This window comes from Phaseolus vulgaris, chromosome 3, assembly GCF_051622355.1.
Source record: "Phaseolus vulgaris cultivar YP4 chromosome 3, ASM5162235v1, whole genome shotgun sequence".
Taxonomy (NCBI): Eukaryota; Viridiplantae; Streptophyta; class Magnoliopsida; order Fabales; family Fabaceae; genus Phaseolus; species Phaseolus vulgaris.
In genome coordinates this window covers 12,207,168-12,228,348 of record NC_143500.1, presented here as the reverse complement: position 1 = coordinate 12,228,348, position 21,181 = coordinate 12,207,168, and the positions used below count along the sequence as shown (strand labels likewise).

At 32.3% G+C, this 21,181-nt stretch overlaps 1 protein-coding gene across 5 annotated transcripts; it reads right to left on the bottom strand.

The window, feature by feature from the left end:
- On the bottom strand, positions 1-6,097 carry SUT2 (sucrose transporter 2). 5 transcript variants are annotated; one of them, XM_090300202.1, is made up of 14 exons: positions 5,561-6,097; positions 5,323-5,388; positions 4,866-4,964; positions 4,715-4,779; positions 4,525-4,609; positions 4,346-4,379; positions 4,104-4,203; positions 3,684-3,759; positions 2,883-3,239; positions 2,598-2,741; positions 2,190-2,423; positions 1,974-2,037; positions 1,844-1,887; positions 1-189 (listed from the first exon to the last, which is right to left on the bottom strand). In XM_090300202.1, the coding sequence occupies exons 1-14, from the start codon at positions 5,819-5,821 to the stop codon at positions 139-141; spliced, it is 1,680 nt and encodes a 559-aa protein (XP_090156328.1). In that variant the 5' UTR covers positions 5,822-6,097; the 3' UTR covers positions 1-138. The 5 variants fall into 5 exon arrangements, 3 of the variants coding, with proteins under 3 accessions (XP_090156328.1, XP_068462902.1, XP_068462903.1); XR_016519444.1 differs by having other exon boundaries at positions 75-189; positions 2,624-2,741; XR_016519443.1 differs by lacking the exon at positions 1-189 and adding an exon at positions 637-1,038 and having other exon boundaries at positions 2,624-2,741.
- Positions 6,098-21,181: the final 15,084 nt, after the last annotated feature.

Below are 21,181 nucleotides of genomic sequence, written 5' to 3'. Positions count from 1 at the left end.
AAAAGTGTTGGTCAAGTCGAAACATTAGCTTCGTGAAGACGCAACTTGGGAGTTCTACTATGACCTAAAGAAGAATTTTGTTTGGATTAAAGAGGAACATGTTTTAAATCGCACAATGCTTCCCTTAGTTTGTGCGACTCAACCCTCGATTAGATTCAAACGAATATGCTCCAGTGAAGCAATATCTATCTACAAAAGAAATAAAATAAAACAAAAATTAGACATTCCATAGGAATTGTGCTTTATCAAAGAATTTATTAAACTACTCCGAAAATTATTAACTTAAATTGACCTCTTCTAATTGTAATACTACACATGTTCAAATGTGTGGAATTAGAGAAACAAAAATAAACATTTTACGACATTATAAATAAATATTATTATGATAAATAATAAAGTAAAAAATTTGGAATATTTAGTTATTTTTCAAAACATACAAAGGTATTAAATAGTTTATTTATTTCTTTTAAATTTTCATTTATCAAATAAATAAAAATCTTCAATTATTTGTATTCACACAAACACTTTTTTCTACTTCATTTTTTCATTAGTATCTCTTCTATTTCTATTAATTTTATCATTTTTCCCTTTTATATTACACTCTTTCCCAACAAGGATAAGTGAATGCATGACAGATAACAAAACCCTGTTACTATATGCACTAAGCTTTCTTCTGCTGTTCTGTGAGTTACATAAAATACAGACACCCATGATGTGGGGGAAAATGAATGAATTTGAATATGGCATGCGCCTTCTGTGGATTGGAAAGCAAGTAATCATCGTGTAAGCTGTCTCCATATTTTTGGTGCAGTCTCCATTTTAGAGGACCATGTACAAGTTCAAATATCGCCAGAATATATCTCCGAAGGGCTAGCCCATATGAAATCCTGTTGACTGGAAATTGCTAGATAGATTTGGCAGTTTGAGAATTGCAATTACACCACCAGCCAGACCACAAAGGGAGGCCAAAACAAAGGCAGGAATATTGCCACCACCAAAGAGAGCATCCCAGGGACCACAACCAAGGGATATAATCATCTAAAGATGCCAATAATATATCAAAACGGAATTCACAACATTTACAAGAAACTAGAACTCTAAAAGTGTAAGATGCCATCATGGAAAACTAATACAAAGTGAGTTATAATCAACCATTGATTAGCCATATTGCCAACAGTTTCATCCCGATATCATACAAAAGAATAAGAAAGAAGACACTACAAACTAAGGAAATGAATGCAGAGGCAAGTTTAGAACAGAGAGAAAAATCTTTCACCTTTTATTTTTTAAAGTTCAACCATTAATTTGGTCCCTATAGTTGAACAAACTTTACTTTTTCGTCTCATGTAAAGATCATCTTTTTAGTCTTATACATACTATTGTAATCTCTTTTAATTTCTATGAATTTAAACATTGAGACTAACAGAGATTAAAAGTGGTATGCATAAAAACTAAAAGTAATCGAAATAATGAGTGAGATAAAATGGCCAAATTATAATTACACGGACCTAAAAGACAAAATTTGTATAGCTAGAAGGACATAATGAGTAATTAAACCTCTTTTTAATATTCATTGTGATTTTTCAGTAATAAATAAATTTTATGCACTCTGTTCTAAAATGATGTCAATTGGAGTGGTGCCCAAAATTAGTAAATAAGGAAGAATTTTGGAGAGTTAATTGCATAGGAAATATCAAAAGACCATTGCACAACATTAATGTAGTAGTATAAACAGACACATGTAACAATGATAAAACAATATAAAACAGGATAATTTTGTAACTCCAAAAGGTTCACTCTAAGAAAGGTAACACACAGCAATACTTGAGAAAAAGAAAAATACCTGAGGAACAACAATTGCTAGATTTAGAACTCCTATGGCCAATCCTGCATAACCAACAGGCATCTTGAGATCAGAAACTTTAAAAGACCAAATATTCAGGATATCAAAACTACCTACAACTAATACCAACCTTGGCCACCTCCTGAATCAGCCGTCAACTCTGCTGTGACAGCAAAGGGAACACTATAGGTAATCTGCCACAAATATGGGAAATTTATTATGCCATGCACTCCCTTAGGTATTTAATAAAGCTAATAGAATGATTGCTTGAGAAGATCTATAAGGAAACGGAATCTGGTGGTGCAACAAATAGTTTAAATATAAAAATCAAACAACTCATGCTCACCGCTAGAGGAAAACCAAGAAGAACAAATACAACCAAGGAAGCAATCTTGATTGTTACACTTGCTCCAATTACATGTTCTATCCCTCCAGAATAATCTCGAATGGAAATCAGACTAATGATAGCAGTGCCAGCCATGCAGACAAAGACAATAACATTGCTCAGTGCCCATACGAATTTCGTGCCCATCCACTTACACATTGGTTCAATGAAGAAAGAGCTAATTCCAAGGACAACCTATTAAGCCATAAAAGCAATGTCAGATGACTCAGATCAGTAATTGGGCAGGGGGAAAAAAATCCAAAAAGCCTAATTTATCAAAAAGATAAAAGAAGTTGTGGATCATCATTATCATCAGTAAAGCTTGTGAGAAATTTCTCGATAAAAATATGCCCAATCTTGAGTTCTTACTGAATTCAATAGCAAACCAAATGCACCTTCTCTAACGCCTTGATCATAAAGATCTACTTCAGAAGTGCCCCCTTTTGGATCACCATGATAAACTTCTCTCCCCATCCAATCCGTGTCAAACAGAAAGAAGGGAAACCATGACAACTGCAGATAGACACATGATTGAGGGGAACATAAGAAGAATTGCATATAGGAAGCATCAGCACTAGACTAATTGCCTTCACAACCGATTTGAAAACACAGATATCAGCAGAAACCTTTGCAAATAAATACTGCAGTACCTACCCAAGTGAGAGCCATTACAATCAGGACTGAATGCATAGCAGGAGGCAAATGCCTTAAACTTGTCAACAAGTTTACCAATACTGCTCCAGGCCCATCCATTACGTTTTCAGTATGATCTTCCTCAGCTTTGAAATCCCCATGATTTAGCTCTGCATCTTTCCCAATGTGATCCTCAGTTTTCTTGTTATTGGATTCACCCATAACAGATAAGGGCTTTGATTTTGAAATTTCAACACCATTTTGTTGTTCATCCAATAAAGGAGAAGAATCTGACAATTGGTGAGTTTGACTTGCAGTAGTAAGTGGAACCTCATCAGCAAAATATAGGGTGACAAGTGTGCATAATGCCAGAAACACCTGCCAATATTGTATGATGATATTCCAAGCTATTAAATCAATTATGCATTAAAACTTTAAGTTTAGCAGTATATGATTAACTTGGCAGTTCTATAAGCTGATGACCCCGCCCATATAACAGCACAAACTTTTTCGAATAGTGTTTCACTTTGCTTTCATTAAAGAGTAAGGCCGGTAGAGATGTTGAGCCACAAGATAATGCTAGAGATGGTGTTGCCTCATAAGATTAATGCAGGTAAAGATGATGTCCCACAAGAGAATTAATAAAAAATGAATACAAAAAACAACTATACAAACTGGATGAGCTTACTTTAAAGTAATAAGGAAAAGGAAAAAAAATACTCATTCTAAGATAAGTCATGCTTATGATGTCTGACAACTGATAACATATACTAACAAGTAAAATATGAAGGTCCAATCAAGCAGAATTTAGTGGTAACCTACCACAGCCACAAGAAATGCTGCCTTAAGATTGCCACAGGCTTCGCAGCAAGCTCTTGTGGTCAAGAAAGGGAACCATCTGCTTAGATGAAAAAGGATGAAACATTAGTATGAAATATAAATAGAACAAAAATACAATACACAAAGTCAACACCAGCACATTTATGCAAACCAACAATAACAATAACAAAAACAAAACCCAATTCCTAACTTTGGATTTACATAAATCTATTTATCAAAACCACTTCTGAAATCCATTATGTAGACTACACTATTCCTATCAAAGGACTGCATTCTTGCATAATCCTTTCACTAGAAAGCTCCCTTGTCTTGTTTCCCATAACTGATTTAATAATAACATATTTCAAATACTGGTGAGAGAAATAAGATATAAAGAAGCACAAAAGATTAGCTAAGCCTCACTTGTTCCACTTTCCACTAGCACCAGAAGAATATCCTAGGATGTTCCCAGCTGCCATCCATGAGCAAAATACAGCATTTGCCACATTACGTTGATCAGGACCTAAATAGAAGCAAAATTTTAATAACACGATATCTCCTCACTACCAAACAAACAAGTATTTTGTACAGTATGAAAATCAATAATCCCACAGTGGTTGTTGAGAATATGAACAAAGAAAACAAGTGAGACGGACAAACTTTACCAGACAGATCAGCCAAAAGTGCTCGAGCAGGCCCCTACAAATTAAATTGGAGAAATAAAGGAGATTAAGTTTTCTGCTGCACAACTGCATCTGTACAAAAGAAGATATATATATATATATATATATATATATATATATATATATAACGAAGAACATACCAATTACATTAACAAGCTTACCTGCACCGTGTTGTTGGCAAGGTCCAGCATCCAGAACCCAAGAATAAATACAAGAGCAGCCCTTGTTCGGGTTCCTTTAAATGTTCTACAATTTCAGATATATATGAATTTTATTAACGCCTAACTGAGGTTTCAAGAAGTCGAAGAAATAAAATGAGCAAGAAAAGAACAAAAGGCTGACAATAGTAACCTGCAATGCTCGTGTGTATCACCTAATATATATCCAATGTCTGCAGAAAATCCGATTAATATCACCTAAATTACAAGACTTGACTTAGCTTATATGTAATGTAACGTAGAAAAGTAAATCAAAGTAAAACACCAATGTCACCGATGCTTACAGCAACAGATATCATAAGAGAACCAGCCAGAATGAACGGCCGCCTTCTGCCAAACCTCGATGTACATTTATCACTCCAAACACCGACGCAGGGTTGAACCTTCAGAAAAATTAAGGCAAACATGTGACTTACTAGTTCAAAAGTAACAAGAACAAAAGCATAAACTTGTTCGCATCACCACATCTACATTCCAGAAAAAGTGATTCGCAATGCAAATCAGTTACTGCTTTATTTATCAAAGAACAAATCAGATCTAACTAAATTACAATACACAAGAACGAAGCAGCAAGAGACAAACATGAATTCACAAGGAGTTAGGCACACAAGCTTATTGATCATAAAATAGATAAATTCTTTCAACATAGCATTAAAATGAACCAGTGCTGTCAAAACAGTGAACACAACTCAAAGAAATGACTACATTTGTCAATCAGATTAAAGGAAGAGTGTAACGTACCACAAGGCCTGTAATGGGGCCACAAAGCCAGATAAACGAAGAAAAAGCATGTCCTATTCCCAACGTCTGCGCCAAAAGGTAACAACAACAAGGCACATAGTTAATCAGGAAGTCACGCTCCAGACACACATTGCAAACTCAGCAACTATATAGAAACAAATTCACATTCCAATTGCAATAAAAAATCGAAACGCGAAAGAGAAGGATCTGGTGAAACACGCAACCGCGAATATCGGACCTGAATGTAGGGCGTTAAGAGAGAGAGCTGCAAAGCCCAACCAAATTGAACGCCAGCGGCTACAGTGCAACTGAGAACAAGATTGACCAAGGAAGCTTTGTTGCTTGGCGGTGAAGACGAGTGAGTTGACGGCGGCGACTTGGCGTGGATCCCGTGGTCTCGGTGGTCGACGTCTACGAGTTCGAGTTCGGGAGCCGATGAATCGTCGTGGAGGTTCTTGTAAGGAAAGCGGATCGACATTGAGTCTGAATTCCCCGCCATCGCCACACGCCTCTGTACATTCACGCGGATCGGCGTCCCGAACGCGAGAGACAGAGGGAGAGAGAACGACGACGTTTAGGGTTTGCTTTTGTCTACGTTTTTTCTGCGAAATGGGATTGTGAATCGAAATGAAAGAAAAAAGGTCAAAGAATTTGGGCGGGTGAAGAAAAGAAAGAAGAAATGGAGACTACCATGGTCTCAAGGAAGATATGATCTGCTCCGTTGCAGCAGCCTCAAGGACGATACTTGCCCCCTGCTTAGACTGCCACGTGGCATGTTCGACAGCGTGTGGGTCCACGCCTTATTGAGGTGACCCACTGCTTTTGGAAACTCGAACTCATGAAAGAAACAAATGAAGCAACCATATTTACTAATAAATAAATAAATAAATGTAGGAATTAAATTGTATAAGAGAATATAATATCAAATGTAAAAGAAATTCAAGTAGCAGTTAATTCCGTTTCTTAGTTTGGATAAGAATTTTAGCATTACTTACTTCTAGAATGTTGTTTAAAGAACTGGAAATGGTAATAATTTATTTTTAAAATATTGATGAATACTTTTATTTATTAATAAAACTTTTGTTATGTTATATGTTTACATTTAGTCTGTTAAAGATTTATATTTACAATGTCATTAGATTTTTTTTTTTAATTTACATTACGCCAGAATTTAACTCTTCATTATTTTCGAACAAACTAAGCATCTTTTAAGTTCAAACAATTATATTCATCTCGTATGAAAAAAGTCACAAAGTATTATTATTTTTAATTCAAATGTTTAGAAATTTACGATGAATTTTGGATATGAAAAATATTTAAAAGTTAAGGTTAAACAATTTAGTAGAAATTTGATCAATTTCAAGGAATTTATCAAAACGAGATATTAAGGTTTGAAGAAAATAAAGTACTAAGATTTTTTTATTTATGATATTTTGGTTAATAAATTTTGAGAAAATATATTTAAAATAATTTAACCCATGCGGTCTATACAAATTTTAAGGAAGAAAATTTCGAAGTGAGGCCTTTTTAAATTTAACTACAACTGTTTTTCGAAACAAATAATATTTTAATTAAAATAATTATACTTTTATTTAAAATTTAGCTTTCAATATTTTAAGGATGTAAACTCATTTGTTAGATGGTTATGAAAAAAATCAAATATTTCTCAAACTTGTAAAACTCCAAGAATAAGATCCAACACTATTATAGGAAAATAAAAAGAAGCTTATCTATAAAAAAAAACGTTTTTGACATTTACGCTTCGTTGGTTTCGGGTGTTTACTATATTCACCCGAAACCATTCCTGATTGATTCTAATAATATATGAAGAAAAGCAGAAGGTGAAAGAAATTGAAAAAAGCTTTTTTTACTCCTTAGGTATGAATTGTTTAGAAATGTAGTCAAAACCAAATTTTATATAGATAAAATACGTAATTATTTTATAAAAAAAATAATTAATTATATTATAAAATACAAATATTAAATTACATTTATAATAAATAAAATATTATATATATTTATAAAATTAATAATATTATTATTAATAAAAATAATGATAATAAATATAAATTAAAAAATATATAATAATAATTTTATTAAATAATAATAATTTTATTTGAATTAAATATTTAATAATATCATTAATAAAAATAGTTAATAATAATAAAAATAAATATAATTATCTACATAAAAAAATAAACTTATATAATCTATACCTATATATAAAGGGGATTCCCCTCTTAACCGCTCTTAATTTTTTTCCCCATTTGGGAAGGATCGAGGGGTGCCCTGCCTCTTCGGTCAATAAGGCCACTGGTGAGGCCTTGAAGCTTTGAATTGGTTCCTCTCATCCCATAAGATCTTTCTCTCAAGGTTTACTCTTTCATTGCAGAGTTTTTTTTTTATGTCGTTGTGCTTGATAATTGCTTTGCTGGTTTTACAGTTGGGATTATAGAGATCTTGGTTTTCTATTACTATTGTATATGTATTTACTATAGTAACAACATGACCGCTTTGGTAGCTTTTTCCGTTTTGAGTAGTGTACATACCAAAAATGGGGTTTATGGGTAGACTGGATTGGAGCTTTATGCTTTTAAGATAAAGATGTGTTGTTGTGTTGTTCTGATGTGCAGATTTTGAAACTGTTTGCATTTGGGATAAGAGCAACAGTAATACGATCATGTCATCGCTTATTACACAACCCAGGTTTTCCCTTATCCCTCTAATTTCCCTTCCATATATGGTTTTTCCTTTTTCTTTAGTCGTTTCTTCATTTTGTTTCGTCACTTTCCGCTCATACTTTTACTTCTCCTTCAATCTTTTAAGTTTATTATACCAACTCTTCTCAACACAAAACAACGTCTGCACCCTATTCATTCCTTCCTTCTGTGACTGCAATTTTAATATTGTTTATATCGTGAGAGGTGAATTTGTTTGTTGTAACTAATTTGGTGTGTGGTCATTGTAGTTACTTGCTTTTCAATGTTTAAAAAGACCTTGATTGCAGCGAGTCGTGATGGAAGCCAAATTGACCAAATTGAGATGAAGATGTTTGGGCGAAAAAGTTGTTTGTAGAATCACAACAACATTTACAATGGAAATGGACATGCTACCAATATTACCGAGATTAGTCTTTCCATTTTATGGTGTAAAGTAGATTCACTTTTACTTTTATATATTATTATTTTGTTAAAAATTTATATATTTTAAATATTCACTCAAATAAAGAAATACATTATGCACAATAACTATATATAATCATGCCATGTTGTTGGTACTGTGGTGGGGACATGTGTTTTTTTTTTTTTTTATCTTAGTACATTGCATTTATCTTACTAAATTTTTGGCTTAAGGGGAATGTAAAGTACTTTGTGTGAGGTAGATTTCATGATGAATGATTCATTTGCAACTTAAAGGTAAATGGTGAACAATGATGGAGCATTAAAGTTCCAATTCTATTATCGTCAAGGACTTTATACCAACTAGCGGGAACACACTGACCTGTGTATCCGCATTTTTTATTTCTGTTTCTTTAGTATTTTTTTTATTTTTCAAAAACAATTTATCTTAATAACATTAAAATGAGAAGTTAAAGAGTATACAGTTAAAAGAGTAGTGTGTATCCGCATTTTTTATTTCTCTTTCTTTAGTATTTTTTTATTCTTCAAAAACAATTACTCTTAATAACATTAAAATGAGAAGTTAAAGAGTATACAGTTAAAGAGTAGGTTAATAGTGGAGAGCGGTAATTAAAAGTTATATATGGTAAAGAGAATGAATGAATTTTCAAAATTTAAAATTCAAAATTACTATTTGAATTCAAAACCGTCTCTCAAGATAGAAAATAATTAAATAGAATTTGAGTTTCATATTTTTTTATAATTTTTAATATTTGATCAATTATAGGAACTAAACCTTCATTAGGTCTATAAACAACCAATAATATATGACAATCATTACAATACATATGACACCATTAAACAATAAACCAAAAATTCATCCTTGTTTGAAAAATATTATATACAAAAGAAGAAAATGCAATGAAATCTGTTTCTCTTTTCTTCACCTTGGACCCTTGGATCTGTATAGAGACTCGTTTAAATTGTTCTCATCTTTCACACCCAAATCTAATGTTCCTTCGTGTTAGAACCTTACCATTGGGGGAGTGAGCGCGACAACGAAACTCAGTTTTTCCTTCTCTGATTCCTCTATTTTGCTATGAATATTAACTCTCTACAATTAACAAATAAAAAACAAACAAAATATTAGTATAACATGTAAAACATAGATTTAAGAACACGATGACATACCTCTGTACATAATGCTCTTTGGTGAGAGAACCTATTTTGAAGGTGGTCTCTAAAATCATCATGTACCTATATAGGGAGAGAAAGTGGGAAGTAGGATACGTGGGTTATGTGTAGTGGAGAATCATAAAATTTGTTTCTTAAATCAATTTTAAAATTCTACAATTTTAATAAAAAAGAATATCAGTTTAAATCAGAAAAGTAACGTACCAAATCTCCACTCTCATGTAGAGAAGAAGATCTTTAAACACAAAAAAGTAACTCATCAATCTCTTCACTCTCTCCACTCTCCAGTTAAATAATAACAAATAAAATAAATTTTAAAATTAAAAAATTATTTTATTAATTTTTGAAATTATAAAATGTCCAAATAACCAAAATAAATTAATACAATAAATTATTAAGTAAAGATAAAACGGAAAAAAAAATTAAGAGCAGTTAAGAGGAGAATAAGAAATGACACAATGACCATAATACAATAATAAAATTAAATATTAATATAAGGATAAAGTAGGAAAAAAAATTAAGAGCAGTTAAGAGGGGAATCCCCTTTATATATAGGTATAGATACCAATTTCCTAAGATATTTCATTTTTATTTTAAGCAATGGTAGATTTAATGATAAATGATTCATTTACAACTTAATTCCAGTGGAAAATGAAAAATAAAATATTACTCGCTAAGAAAAATTACTTTTATTATGTCATTAAAGATATATCTTTGTAAACATTATTTTTTAAAAATTTTCTTAACTGGTTAATTATGATTAGTTATTTTTTAATATTTTATATTATAAGATGAGGGACTAAATTAATGTTTTAAAGCCTAAGTTGTATAGGACTAAACTCATGTTTTTTCTAAATCCTATTAATAACAAGAACTAACATATACTAATAATAATTAAAATAAAGACACTAATGAACCTTCTTTTTTCTCATATATACTAATGCTTAAATCAATAAAATATAGAATAAATAAATAGGTAAAAAAAAAAAAAGAATCAACGCTTCATCTTAATTATTAGTGTCCATCCAATGTTTGGTGTGAAACTGAATTTTAAAATATTATTAATTTAATTAAATTTTATATTTAATTAAAATAAAAAACTAAATTGAATAATCAGTTTTTATATTTGATTTTATTAACATTTTTACATATTATTTAATTTGATTTGATTGATTTTTTTTTTCAAATCAAACTGATTTATTAATAATTTTAAATTTTCAATATGATTTTTAACATAAATATTATAAAATTAGTGAAAACACAAGTGTGATAATGTCTTTATTTATATTTTTATTTTTATTTTCATAAATTTATATGTATCTACATAAGTAGTGTTGTCAAATAATACAGATACATAAACATTGTCAAATACTATAAAATACAAATACATTGTCAAATATTATACAATACAGATATACATAAGTTTATGAAAAAAATTAAAAAATATGAATACATATAAATCTATATTTCATTTAAATAAATATCAATATACATATAATAATAATAAAAATAAAAACATAAAAAATGCGGATACACAGGCGCGAGAGCGTCTGTGTTCCCGCTAGTAGTAATAATAATTATATTATTATAAAATATAAATAAATAAATTAATTTTGTTTTATTATTATTATTATTAAAACATTTTTAAATATGAGGATAAATTTGTAAATTTACATTTTATACCTCTTAAAAAAATAAAAAATAAAATCACACATATCACATCACTCACAAATTTCAATAAATTTCTCTCATAAATTCACTCTAATATACTCAAATCTAAACAACCGCATTTTCTTCAAACTTTCCTCTCAAATCACTTTAAATTCACTCTCTCAAATTTTCTCATTAATTCAAACACACTATTAAGCTCAATAAAATCTAGTGTTGTTGGATTTTTCAAAATCTATTTTAAATTCAATCCAAATCCAATAAAATAGATTGAATTTAAAAATTTACATTCATTTTAACTATTAAATTGATTTGTATTTTTTCAATTCAATTTAAATTGGATTAAATTTAGACTATATTCATTTTGTTAATTAGATTAAATTGATAAATTCTCCCTTCTTGCACCTTTATATTATTGTGAAAAGTTAGTTTTAATCTCATGTGCACATTCGTACTCTCATACCTCCCTTTCACTCGCAACACTTTCATTCTTCTCAGTGTTTGAGAGAGAGTTTCATCATTTGATTGTGTGTGAGAGGGTTGATAATAAGATTTGTTGTATTCGATGTTCCCTGAGCGAAGATATGTTTTTTTAGTTTTGTACTTCATTTTTGCACCTCGGTGATTTTTTTTTTAGGTTTTGTAGCTTTTAGATTTTTCGGATCCATAATACATTTTAAAATTACATTTTGGATTGTACAATCTGAAATGTATTATCATATACAAAAATACCTTCCAAATTGTACAATCCGGAATCCTTTTGAAAAACATGTGATATTCGAATTGTACAATCCGGAAGGTAATTCTAGATTGTACAATCCAAAATGTAATTTTAATTAAAGGGGGTGTTACGGATTGTACAATCCAATATACACCAAAAAATGAAAAAAAAAATAAGCGGACAAAAACACAATCACCAGTAAAAACACCACAAAATTTACTTCAACCACCAATGTTCACCACCAGCCACCACAAGCAACCACCACCACTTGAAAATGAAGAACAAGTCACCACACTCTCCAGCATACTCAGAAGGTATTGTTGGAATTAAAAGAAAAATATGGAGGTGCAGGGGGAAGGTATGGAGGCGTAGGGAGAATTTGCTGATTAAATTTGATGTGTGATTAACCTAATCGATTTGATGTGTGAATCGGTTAGACGAGCCCAACTTGACTTGGCCTAGTCTGTCTTGATCCCACCGAAGCCCTACTCTACCTAGACCCAATTGGACTCGACTCGATCTTGGGCCAACCTAACCTAATCTCGACCCAACTTAGGCCTAACACAACTTCGATTGAATATGGAACCATACCAACTCAGCTCGACTTGGGAATAGGTTGACTCAACTTTACCAGACATATATCAACTCAACTTAGCTTGACATGGCTCCATCCCGATGTGGACTCGATATCTCGGCCAAAAATAGACCAAAGTTGACTTGCCCTGACCTAGATCTGACCCGACTCAACTCAACCTATGCTCAACCCGACTATTTATAATATGGATTTGGATAATTATGGATTAAATTTGACAATTTGAATTTTTTGTCCGTCCTTAATAAAATCTTTAAAAAATGATAATAAACACTAATATTATTATTCGAACTTATAAGTTATAATAACTATATAGAGTCAATCATGATTATAAATGTGTATAATAACACAAATATAATATTTTAAACTTTTAAATTAAAATTATTTTACATTCATTCATAGTGTATTTAAATAGAAAATTTTAAGAGAGTAATTCATTTTTATAGAAAAATTAATTTAAATGTTTTATAATAAAATATATTATTTAGGTAAGGAATTTTAAAAGAAATTGAAATTTTAAAATTTTATTAGAGTAATTGAATTATTTAAAATTGGAGAATTTTAAATTCTATCTTAAAAAGTAAGCATTTGAAACATTAATTTTTTATTTTTTATTTTTAATATAGTTTAACCTCAATCGAGTTTTTCTTTTAAATATTAGATGAGAAAATCTTGACAAATTTTTATTAAAAAATAACATCAAACAAAATCGACTAAAAACAATTATGATATTAATATTTTAAATTATTAACAATTATTTAATAATTTTTTTTGTATTTTATGATGATTGAAGTTTATATCCAAATAAAAAAATTAAAATTCATTAAATTTAAATTATCTTATTCAAACAAAATATTTCATAAATAAAACTATTTAAAATGAAATGAATTCATATTAAACTTATATCAATATCTTATCATTTATGAAATTTTATACAAAATACAATTTATTTGTGATTGATTTCATTTCTTTCAGTAAGTTTAATATATATTATTTAAAAGTTTAAATTAAGAATAATTTATATACTAAAATCGTAAAGAAAGTTAAACTGATAATATTTTAGATATTTTGCATGAAATTGCAATCTATTTACATAGGATTTTTTCAATAACCGTGAACGATAATAAAAAATTATAGCAAATTCCTTATTAGTTGGACTAAAAAATAAGTAGTGGAATTCCTACTAAACAATAAAAATATATTAGGTTGTTGTTTTTAATTTTTAATTTTCTTTGGTAACACTAACGTGATTAATGGATTACCGTAATTTAGAACAATCCCAGAAATTGAAAACTTACACTTTAAAACTCTTGTAAAATAGGTGGTTTAGTGATTAGTGCTTCTCTCCTACTATTCACCATAAATAATAAAAAAAAAAGCAAAAGCAGGAATCACGAGAAAAAATGTCTGCTGGAAACAACTATAAAAAGAGATACTCCTTTCAAAATTCAATCACTTAATAACTCTTTTATTAATATAATAATAAATATAAAAATTTAAAGATGTCTATATGTTTTTTTTTTCAAAAATCCACCACAAAAGTTTGATTATTATTAATATTATTAATAATAAATTATTAAGTGGTTGTAATATGTTTTTTTATAAAAAGTTCCTTAAGAACAATACTAAAACAAGCATCCGGTGGTTATTAGCAAATATATGTAAATTAAAATCTTCATTTACTGTTGGACAACATGTGGAATGAATATATACATCTTAGATTTTGCTCTCCATATGATTACGATGAACGTGATCCATTTATAAATAATGATTCAATCTATTATCAAATATGTTGAAAATTATATGATGGGTAACATATAACTATTACAATAAAAGTTTTACCAGTTTCTATACAAACATGGAGTTTTTCAAAACATTCCTAATACATTATTAGGATTTACAGAAATACAAATATTTACATATTCATAGCTCAAAATAAAACTTTGAAACCTCTAAGACTCTTCTGCACTTGTATGGTCATCTGCTTGTGTACATAGTACAATCATCGCAGTTCAAACACAACAAGAAAAAACAAGGGTAAGCTAGTGAAAATAGAATTTTATAATATATACACTTAAATCCAAAGAGAAAACCAAATTACATGATCAATTTCTCAAATTATTCAATTTTCTTCAAATTTCAAAAATAAACAATCACATAGATCTCACATGGATCTACACATCCAGAATATTCAACAAACTACGTCTTCCGGAAGACCCGTATTAAGTAAGTCCTACCAGAGACTAACACATGATCCAAAGATTACCAGCGAATCTAACAGAAAGGATCAGGGTAAGTTCAATACAACCCAAGCCGTGCATCTCATATGTCACGGTGTGCATGAACTCCCCCATCAACTTCTCACCACCTGATATCTTAGTCTATGTGACTTAGATCATCAGTGAAGCTCGAAGATCTCTGTTACCACATAGGCATCAATACTTAATACACAACAAACATCAGTCCATACATTATCCCAAATGTATGAATTCAATTCCATACCATTCTGTCATACAATATCACTCAAAAAGTGATCCACAATATTCAGAAGTCTATTTGACGTAAAAAAAATAACACTTTAATACTAAATCATCAAAACCTAATATTTCCACAAATTTAAATAATATATAAACAAACAACCCAATTATATAAACACACAACATCTCTGCAAGAGAAATTGAATATTGGGACCACGTCCCTTCCACATCCAGATCTTCTAGCCTAGGGTTCTATTAAAAATTAAATTTAGCTTCCCTTACCTCAATTGCTTGCTTTCCAAGCAACTTTTAAAATTTTATTCCCCACAGTCTGGATAAGCTTCAAGATTTACGGGCCTAATGCAAGTTATCCAAACAGAACAAATATTCAGTATATAGTAGAATAAGTTGAGAGGATTAAACTTCTCAACTGACCCGACCAAGATTGATGACTAAATCATAAGGAAAAATAAAGAACAAAGGAACTTTAGAGCAAAAATGAACTTACTCTGTTTGAAAATCTGATTGGGTAGAAATGTTCCTTAACTCCTCAGCTATAGCGTGGTACGATCAGATTCTAAAATAGATGAGGTATGGAGTGAGAAATTAAGAGAGAAGATAGAAGGGAGAGATGGAGGGAGAAAGAAAGGGAAGAAAAGAATGGTACGTGCAGGGGGCGGGTTTCTGTTTCTTAAAAGAAGGCATTGTTACATTTATACATTATTTTTTTAAACGGACAAAATTACATGATAAGTTGAGTTTTATAAATTAAGCACATGCTTTAAGTTTAGTAAGTGGTGTATTGATCCTAAGTTCTGCCTAAAGTCTTGTGGTGTGGGAAGGTATGGATAGGTGTCGAGGACTTTGGAAGACACTATAAGAAGTTAGAGGAGAAACAAATTTTTTTGGTTGGGATTTGAAACCGTAGTGGTTTAGCCCTAAGTGTATCATAGTGTGCGGTTTTGAGAGATTGACCTTTCTCTTTTGGTGTTTGTTGGTTAGAATTAAACCCCTTTCTTGGGGTGGGGTTTTTGATTTCTTTTGCTTTTTAGGAAAGACATAATGGTCTTTTACAGTTTTTGTATAAGGGTTGGGCACCCTCAAGTGCTCATTTTTATTGAATTCATTCTTTGTTGATAAAAAAAAGATAGATTATTAGAAAATGTTTTTCTACATTTGGTATTATAGTAGTGTTAATCCTTTGTCTTGTTTTGTTCTCATTTTTTATGAGTATTGTGTTCTTTATTATATAATTCCTTTTAAAAATGGAGAGGAAAAAAAGAATACTTTTCTATGTTTTTTTAATTACAATGAGAGTTTTCAATGTTTAAAACATTCTAAAATAGTTGAGTTCTTTTGTTTTCGGGTTTACAAAAATTACAGTAAAAATCAAATTTAAGTCTCTGATAAAAATTATAATCTATATAATTCTGAATCTATCATGTTAATCATCAAAATTAGAACTAAACACAAAGACATACATGAATTCATAATGATAAGAGCGCCTAGTGGTTTGGTCTTCCAAATCAACACATACTCTCTCAAGAGAACTCTTTTAATAATCCCTATGTCTTTTATTGATAATGAGGTGTCAGAATAAAGAAGAACACAATGTGATATGGGGACCTAACCTATGTATGGGCAAATGTAATTAGGGGTATTCGTGGTACACTTAATTTTTGGTTAAAAATACATCCATTATTAGAGATTAAAGATATTTAGATCCTTGATTCCAACCGCCCATCCTCTTTGTTTTGCAAATACTAGTTAATTTTACACACATGATCTTTCTATATCTTCATTACCTCATCCTTAATAAAATTCCTTTTGGATTTTGTTTATCAAATTTATCATAGTTGTTGTCATTTTGAAAAATGATAAGTAGAAAAAAAGGTAAAGCTATAATAACCAATCACATGTTAATCTTGTTTATGACATTTTTTCAAAAAATGAATTTTTTAAGATTTGCCCGATTTGCATACCCAAGTATGTAAAAGGCACCTCCATAGTTTTACAATTCAAAATAGTAGAGAATCTTTAAATTGTGCCTATGTTTACTCCTAACCCCTGACTTAGTTTAAAAAATTTACTTTGAAACTAGAGGCAAGTTCAAAACACCTAAGGATGCTATTAATAACCATAATTTTTGAAGTATTTGTTCACACATGAATAACATATCATATGCAAATTGTAACATGTTACCCCTACCCTTTTATTTCCTTTTCCTACCCCCTTTAGCATATTTTCCTGTATCCCCTGTCTTACCATGCTCGTTATGCCTTTTGCAACAATCAACAATCATCCTACCTTAGACCTTTAGTAGGTTTTAATTCATCAGTTAAGGTTCCATTGAGTAATCAAATATTGTTGAAGAAGCTAAACATTCTTTTGTCCAATTTATCAAAGTTATGCATAATCCTAATATTTGTATCATATTACACAAGAATTCTCATTTATAAAGTCATGGACTTTCTCATAATCCACCTTAACTAAGATGTAACTTCTTTTATTTTTTGGAACCTCGTTGATGATCTCATTAACCACTAAGACAACATTGCAGTCTTGTATCCTCCAAAAAAGCTGACGCAGTTTGATCTATGACATTGTGCAATACCCTCTTGAGCTTTAAGGATAACATTTTTGCTATTATTTTTGTAAATGCATCCCACTAAGGATATATGTCTAAACTCATCCAAACCTTGGGGGTATCACATTTGGGTATTAGAACAATAAAAGAAACATTACATCCTTTTGACCATTTACTCGTAATATAAAAGTTATTAATTGCCCTTAAAATATCTTCCTTTAAGGTAGTCCATAAATTTTGATGAAATTAAAATTAAAGTCATCTGAGTCAAGATTCTTATTCCTCTTTGTGAGTAAAAGGGGAGAGAGAGAAAAAGAATATAGTGAGAGAATAAATGGGAAGAGAGAAACTCTGTATTATTTCTCTATGTAAAACCAATTACACCAACAGTGCCATGCATAGTTATATTTATATATGGGTGTGAGTACAGTGGTTGGTATAACAGAGTAACAAAAGCTGTTACAGAGACTAAGTAACATCCCCCCGTAAACTAATGGTGGGATTAGAGACAACCAATAGTTTAGCCATAAACTTATGAAAGGAAGACCCAGTGAGAGGCTTGGTGAGAATGTCAGCAAGTTGTAGATGGCTTGGAACATGAGAGAGCTGAAGTTGGTGTTGTTGAAGGGAGTCGCGCACAAAGTGTTTGGTCTTGGAATGCATAATGGGGTTAGCAGCAAGAAGAACAAAGGGCGCCCTCGCGGCCGTTTGCACTCCGACGATCAAGTCAGTAAGCAGAAAACACCAAACACCTCCGTATCGAAACACCGTAACTGCGATGTTCTGAAGGCGCGTAACTGTATTCTAACGAACTTCTCTCTGGTGCTCAAATCACTCGTGCGTACAGTGTGTAAGCGTGAAAATGATTAGAACGTGTGTAAAACGTACCTCACTAAGCTTTCAGAAAAGCTTATATACCTTGGGTTTCAGTGCTTACTGCCACGTGGCTTCTCTGACGTCAGCACAACTCCACGTGGAAGACCTTATGATGTTGTAGCCCAAACTTAGGGAAATCCCAGCGCGTAAGTCTTCCTTCCTCGAAGTGCATCTGGCGCAAGGGGTGACTACCTGGGTGCCAACTCATGCGTCCCAACCTCTAGTCACTCGCCCTGGGAGTGTAACAACCTTCCTCTCGTACCATGCCCGTGGATTACCCCTGGGGCGTGGCCCTCTCTCGGGTCGTATCCATCCTAGGGATTCTCCAAAGGTGGCGTGGGTAGCCACGTCCTACACCTCATGCATGGGTACTTCACGAGTCAGGCTACTCCCTACTGGTACTGGGAATATGGCCTTGAAGCCACCTTTATCTTCTCTTTATTACTGTTTTGCCCGAGGCCTCCTCGCCTGTACCGTGGCCTCTTATCGTGCCGCCCCCTCCACGGTCTTCCCTACCTGTTGGTATCGGGGGGTAGCACCGTCGGGCCAAAGCACGCTCTTAGGACATCGAGTCGCCTTTAAGGTGGGAGACGCTTAAACCTGGCGACGCCCATACCCGGCGACGCCCAGAGCGATCAACACACTAACTTTTCTCCTTGGAGCTCCCTTGGTGGGTCACATCACATGTTTGACTTTGGTCAACACCCGAGGACGGGTCGGTATAGAATGCATAATGGGGTTAGCAGCAAGAAGAACAACTCCTAAGTTGTCACTATAAATCTTTGGTGTTGGAAAAGAGATGCTCAGTTCTTGAAGCAGATTGGAAACCCATTTGATCTCTGCAAGGGCAGGGGCAATGCTTCGATATTCGGCTTCAGTTGTACTGCGAGAGACCGTCTTTTGCTTATTGGAAGACCATACAACATGATTGGATCCGAAGAACACGGTATAACCAGAAATGAACTTACGATCATCTAGATCAGACCCCCAGTCAACATCGGCAAAGGCGACAATGGTGAGATGAGGTGAAGGCTGCAAAAGAAGACCATGAGATCGTGTTCCAGCTAGGTATTGCAGAATGCGTTTTACAGCTTTCCAATGGTGAAGTTGAGGATTATGAAGATACTGGCAGACTTTGTTGACACTGTAGGATAACTCAGGTCTGGTGATTAGGATGTATTGCAGTGAACCAACAATGGACCTGTAAAGAGAGGGATCATCAACTGCTATAGTGCCATCACGAGTGAGACGCATGGAAGATATCATGGGCGTAGGCTGTGGTTTGGATGAGAGCATTCCAGATTTGTGATGCAAGTCAGTGATGTACTTTGTTTGGGATAAATGTAGAGATCCATGAGTTGTCCAAGAGATCTCAATATCGAGGAAGTAGTGAAGGCGACCAAGATCTTTGAGTCCAAAGTGTTGTTGTAGGGAAGAGATTAGGGATTGTATAGCAACAAGAGAACTACCAGTGATTAGGATGTCATCAACATAAATTAAAATAAATAAAGTAACATTTTTGGTAGTTTTGATAAATAAAGAAGTGTCTGATTTAGTTGCAGAGAAAGCAAAGGAAAAGAGAGTTTGACTTAGCTTATGGAACCACGAACGTGGTGCTTGTTTAAGACCATATATTGCTTTGTGAAGTTTGCAAAATAGAGTGGGATCATTGTTGAAACCTGGAGGTTGAAACATATAAACGGATTCTTGGAGGTCACCATAGAGGAACGCATTGTTGATGTCAATTTGATGGATGGGCCATTGTTTGGAGAGAGCTATGGTTAAGATGATGCGGATGGTTTCCGGCTTGACTACAGGACTGAACGTTTATGAGTAATCTATTCCTTCATGTTGATGAAAGCCTTTAGCAACTAGGCGAGCTTTGTGACGTTGAAAGGAGCCATCAACATTGTACTTGCTTTTGAAAACCCATTTACAACCAATTGTTTGAATGCCTTGCGGTGGATGAGTGAGAGTCCAAGTATGATTAGCGAGAAGCGCATCATACTCTTCCTTCATAGCAGTAACCCAGTTAGGAAGTTTGAGGGCTTCTTTGACTGTGGAAGGAACAACCTCGATATCAACAGTAGATGAAAATACTAGTGGTTTAGAGATACCAGACTTTCCTTTTGTGATCATGGGGTGAATATTTTGAGTGATAGGTGGATGCTCGGGTGGTGTGTCAATAGGAGATGGAGAAGAAATATGGGATGGTGATGTAGAAGAATGAGAAGAAATGATGTCTAAAGAAGGAGATGATGATGGAGATGCAGGGGAAGCAAAATCCAAAATAGTTAATGAGGGTAAAGATGAAGAGCTATGCAAGGGTGTGGGGTTAGTATTGGGAAGGTAAAGAATTGTGAATATTGAAAAAGAGATTCGTTGAAAACATGTTGTGTGATATATGTCTTACCTTCGTTGGAGACCCATACATACCCTTTGTATTGGGGGCTACAACCAAGAAATAAACAGATATCAGAGCGAAAATTTAGTTTATTTTTGGAAAATGGACGCATTAAAGGATAACATGCACAACCAAAAATCTTAAAAAAGGAGTAATGAGGTTGTTTGTTAAAAAGCAAGTGATAAGGATTATCAAATTTAAGAACCGGTGATGGTAAAACA